This window comes from Phaseolus vulgaris, chromosome 11, assembly GCF_051622355.1.
Source record: "Phaseolus vulgaris cultivar YP4 chromosome 11, ASM5162235v1, whole genome shotgun sequence".
Taxonomy (NCBI): domain Eukaryota; kingdom Viridiplantae; phylum Streptophyta; class Magnoliopsida; order Fabales; family Fabaceae; genus Phaseolus; species Phaseolus vulgaris.
This window is the reverse complement of record NC_143508.1, coordinates 29,419,146-29,423,555: the sequence shown is the minus strand read 5'-3', so window position 1 is coordinate 29,423,555 and position 4,410 is coordinate 29,419,146. Positions and strand designations below refer to the sequence as shown.

Genomic DNA, 4,410 nt, shown 5'->3' with positions numbered 1-4,410 from the left:
CTCTTATTTGCATTTAAAGCAAGCAATAATCAAGTTGAATACAAGGCCCTTATAGTAGGCATGTTATTGGTAAATGAGCTAGGAACTCGCTAGTTGCTAGCAAAGAGTGATTCATTACTCGTAACAAGGCAAGTGTCTAGAGAATATCAAGCTAAAGACTCACACTTGGCCTCTTACCTCAGGTACGTCAAAATTTTTTATTAAAGGAAAAGAAAGAATAGGGTAAATCCCTTGTGTATATTGAACACATAGGGTTATGTTTATATAGGAAAAGAAACATATGGGCTAAGCCCATTACATAAATATGAGATATCTAACAATATCTATAATATCTCATAATATCAAATAATATCTAATTATATCTAATAATATCTAACACTCCCCTTCAAGCTGGTGCATATAGATCATATGTACCCAGCTTGTTACAAATGTAATCAATCCTAGGCCCTCGTAAGGGTTTAGTAAAAATATCTGTTAATTGATTATTTGAATTAACAAACTCAGTCTTGATATCTCCCGATATAATCTTTTCTCGAATGAAATGACAATCAATCTCAATAAGTTTTGTCCTTTCATGAAAAACTGGATTTGAGCTAATATGAAGAGCAGCCTGATTATCACATATAAGTGTCATTTGAGTAATCTCTCCAAATTGCAATTCTTTAAGTAACTGTTTAAGCCAAAGAAGCTCACAAGTAGCCGAGGCCATAACTCTGTATTTCGCTTATGCACTAGATCTTGCCACAACACTTTGTTTCTTGCTCTTCCAAGAGATCAAGTTATCACCAATGGAGACACAATAACCAGAAGTTGATCTTCTATCAGATGGAGATCCTGCCCAATCAACATCTGAATAACAAACGACTTTAGTATGGTTATTATGACCATATAACAAACCTTTTCCAGGAGAGCCTTTAATGTATTTCACTATACGAATGACTGCATTCCAATGATCTTCACATGGAGAATTAAGAAATTGACTCACCACACTGACTGCAAAGGAAATATCAGGACGAGTAACAGTGATATAGTTCAATTTTCCAACTAATCTCCTGTACTTCTCAGGATCTGAAAGAGGCTCCCCCTGATTGGGTAGAAGCTTGACATTGGGATCCATGGGAGTATCAACAGATTTTGAATTCATCAACCCAATTTCCTCCAAAATATCTAATGCGTATTTTCTTTGAGAGATAATAATACCAGTATTGGATTGTGCTACCTCAATCCCCAAGAAATATCTGAGTTTGCCAAGATCTTTGGTCTGAAAGTGTTGACAAAGGTGTTGTTTTACTTGTGAGATGCCATGGTGATCACTTCCTGTAAGAACAATGTCATCAACATATACTACAAGATAGATACACCCAACACTCGAGTGACGATAAAAAACTGAATGATCTCCTTCACTGCGAGTCATACCAAATTGTTGAACAACATCGCTAAATTTTCCTGCTTGAGGCCATATAAGGATTTGCGAAGACGACAAACCAATCCAGAAGACTCCCCCTGAGCAACAAAACCGAGAGGTTGCTCCATATAAATTTCTTTCTACAAATCCCCATTAAGAAAAGAATTTTTAACATCCAGTTGATAAAAAGGCCATTGTTGAAGAGCAGCCATAGCTATGAATAAGCGAACAGAGGCCATTTTTGCTACTGGAGAAAAAGTATCACCATAGTCTAAACTAAAAATTTGGGTATAACCCTTAGCCACAAGACGAGCTTTGATATGATCAATAGTACCACCAGGACCAACTTTGATAGCAAAAATCCACCTATAACAAACAACAGATTTCCTAGATGGTAAAGGAACAAGTTCCCAAGTTCCTAAGTTCCATTATTCTGAAGTGCATTCATTTCATCAAGCATGGCCTGATGCCAACCAGGATGAGCTAAGGCATCACCTACAGATTTTGGAATGGATATAAGAAATAGACGAAAGGTAGGTATAAAAGGGTTGAGATAGTCTATGGTAACTCAAAGCAGTATAATGTGGAGAGGGATTACGAGTAGAACGTATACCTTTACGGATAGCAATAGGAAGATCAGGTTCAACAGTCGGAGGTTCAACTGTAGGAGCCGGAGGGGGATGAGGTGTTGGCACTGGAATAGAGTCTGCTGATGGACGATGAGACATTTGACGACGACTATACACCTGAAGAGTTGGTGGCAGTGGTGAATCGTTAGGTGCACTAGGCACAACAAGAGGAATATTAACTTGATTAGATGAAGAAATTGAAGGAGAAGGACAAGTCTTAAAGTAAAGGGAAAATTCACTGAAGGTGACATCTGCTGAAATAAAATAACAGTTTAAAGACGGTGAGAAACATTTATATCCTTTTTGTGATCTAGTGAACCCTAAAAAGACACACTTGTGTGACTTAGGAGATAATTTATCAAGACCAGGACTAAAATTATGAACAAAACATGTGGACCCAAAAACTTTGGGAGGTAAAGAGTGGAGAGGGTCTTGTGGAAATAAAAGAGAATGAGGAATTTTGTTATCTAAATCTGAAGATGGCATGCGATTAATGAGATAACATGCACTAAGAACAACATCACCCCAAAAACGTTGAGGAACATCACCATGGATTAAAATAGTACGAGTTGTTTCAACAAGATGTCTATTCTTGCGCTCAACTACCCCCATTTTGTTGAGGTGTATAAGCACATGAAGTTTGATGAAGAATACCATGAGAAGCCATAAAATTTTTAAAAGAATGAGAAAGATACTCACGTCCATTATCACTGCGCAAAATTCGGATGGAAATTCCAAATTGATTTTTAATTTCATTGTAAAATATTTGAAATATAGAAAACAACTCAGAACGGTTTTTCATTAAAAATACCCAAGTACATCTTGAATAATCATCAATAAAAGTAACAAAATACTGAAATCCTAAATTAGACTTAATACGACTTGGTCCCCAAATGTCAGAGTGAACTAAGGCAAAAGGAGATGAAGCACTTTGTGAGACACTACTAGGAAAAGAACTACGAATGTGCTTCCCTAACTGACACGACTCACACGATAAAGTAGACACATTAGACAAACTTGGAACAAGTTGTTGCATCTTGGCAAGACTAGGATGACCCAATCGAGCATGAATGAGAGATGGAGAATCCATAATTGCGCCAACATGTGCAGAGATCTGTAGTTGATAAAGTCCATGAGACTCACATCTGGTGCCAATCATCCGTCCCGAACTCCGGTCCTGTAAAGTAACAGAATCTTTGGTAAAAGAAATAACACAATCAAGGGAACGAGTGAGACGACTAATGGATAATAAGTTAAATGGAGACCCAGGGACATAAAGAACATTATCAATAGATAAAGAAGAAAAAAGATTAATAGTACCAACACCATGTGATGATAGCCTATATCCATTGGCCATGGTAACCGAAGGTAAATAACCCGTAGTAGATAGGGAAGAGAAAAAAGATTTATTACCAGTAATGTGATCAGTGGCACCTGAATTTAGAACCCAAGGACCATGGGAAGTGGAGTGAGTGAGGCCAACAAAAGATGTACCTGAATGTGCAACTGAAGCCGTGGAACTAGGGTTCTGACAATCCTCATACCATTTAAGAAATTCATTGAAAATAGCAGGCTGGCCTGGGGTATCAATTGAAGTATGGTCCATGGTAGAAGGTTGCATAGGGGCAATTTGAGCAACCGCAACAGATCTAGGAGGACGACCATGTAAGGCATAACATCTGTCAATTTTGTGGCCAAGTTTGCCACAATGGTCACACTTGTGACGCCCTTTGCCCGGCTTGTAAAGGCGAGTATGATCATTATGCTGATAGACTAAAGCAGAAGAGTCATCAACACGAGACGTTATATCAGTGGTGTGTTTACCTGGCACGCGCAAAAGGGTAGAACAAGTGGAAGTAAAATTGGGCACAATAGGAGATCCCAAAATTTGATCACGAACGTGAGAATAATCATCAGGAAGGCCATGTAAACCTAATAACATGAAGAACTTGGATCTTTGTTCTAGTTCTTGAGAAGGAGTAGAGGCAGGAGGTAATAACTCATTAAAATCATGAAGAAGAGCATGAAGTTTACCTAGATATTCTGCCATTGTACCATCAAGACATTTGGGAGCAACAATTGTGAGAAGATTTTGACCCACACCATAAAGAAGTTGAGTATCATTGGTATATAATAGTTTTGCTTGTTCCCAAACTTCTGAACATGTCTCATAGGTACGAAAAATTTGTTTTAAAGATGAGTGAATGGTCGATTTGATAACAATGCATAATTGAGCATCAATTTTCAACCAACGAAAAACCTCATTTTCAGTAAGAGTAGGATGAGTAAGATGATCAACATAACCTTGACTCTTAAGCTATAATTTAATATCTGATGCCCAAGTGTCATAATTGGTTCCATCCAATTTGTCAATGG

The 4,410-nt window shown here is 37.7% G+C and overlaps 1 protein-coding gene across 1 annotated transcript; it reads right to left on the bottom strand.

Moving 5' to 3' along the window:
* Nucleotides 1–3,173: 3,173 nt before the first annotated feature.
* Nucleotides 3,174–4,149, bottom strand: LOC150023160 (uncharacterized). The gene is made up of 2 exons (XM_090297490.1): nt 3,448–4,149; nt 3,174–3,211 (listed from the first exon to the last, which is right to left on the bottom strand). The coding sequence occupies exons 1-2, from the start codon at nt 4,082–4,084 to the stop codon at nt 3,174–3,176; spliced, it is 675 nt and encodes a 224-aa protein (XP_090153616.1). The 5' UTR covers nt 4,085–4,149.
* Nucleotides 4,150–4,410: the final 261 nt, after the last annotated feature.

What these genes read in the sequence shown, in the direction of transcription:
- LOC150023160 (XM_090297490.1), bottom strand. Translation starts at nt 4,084, where the DNA reads ATGGCAGAATATCTAGGTAAACTTCATGCTCTTCTTCATGATTTTAAT. An exon ending in TGCCACTGATCACATTACTG is followed by an intron (nt 3,212 to 3,447) that starts GTAATAAATCTT and finishes GTTACTTTACAG; the next exon opens with GACCGGAGTTCGGGACGGAT.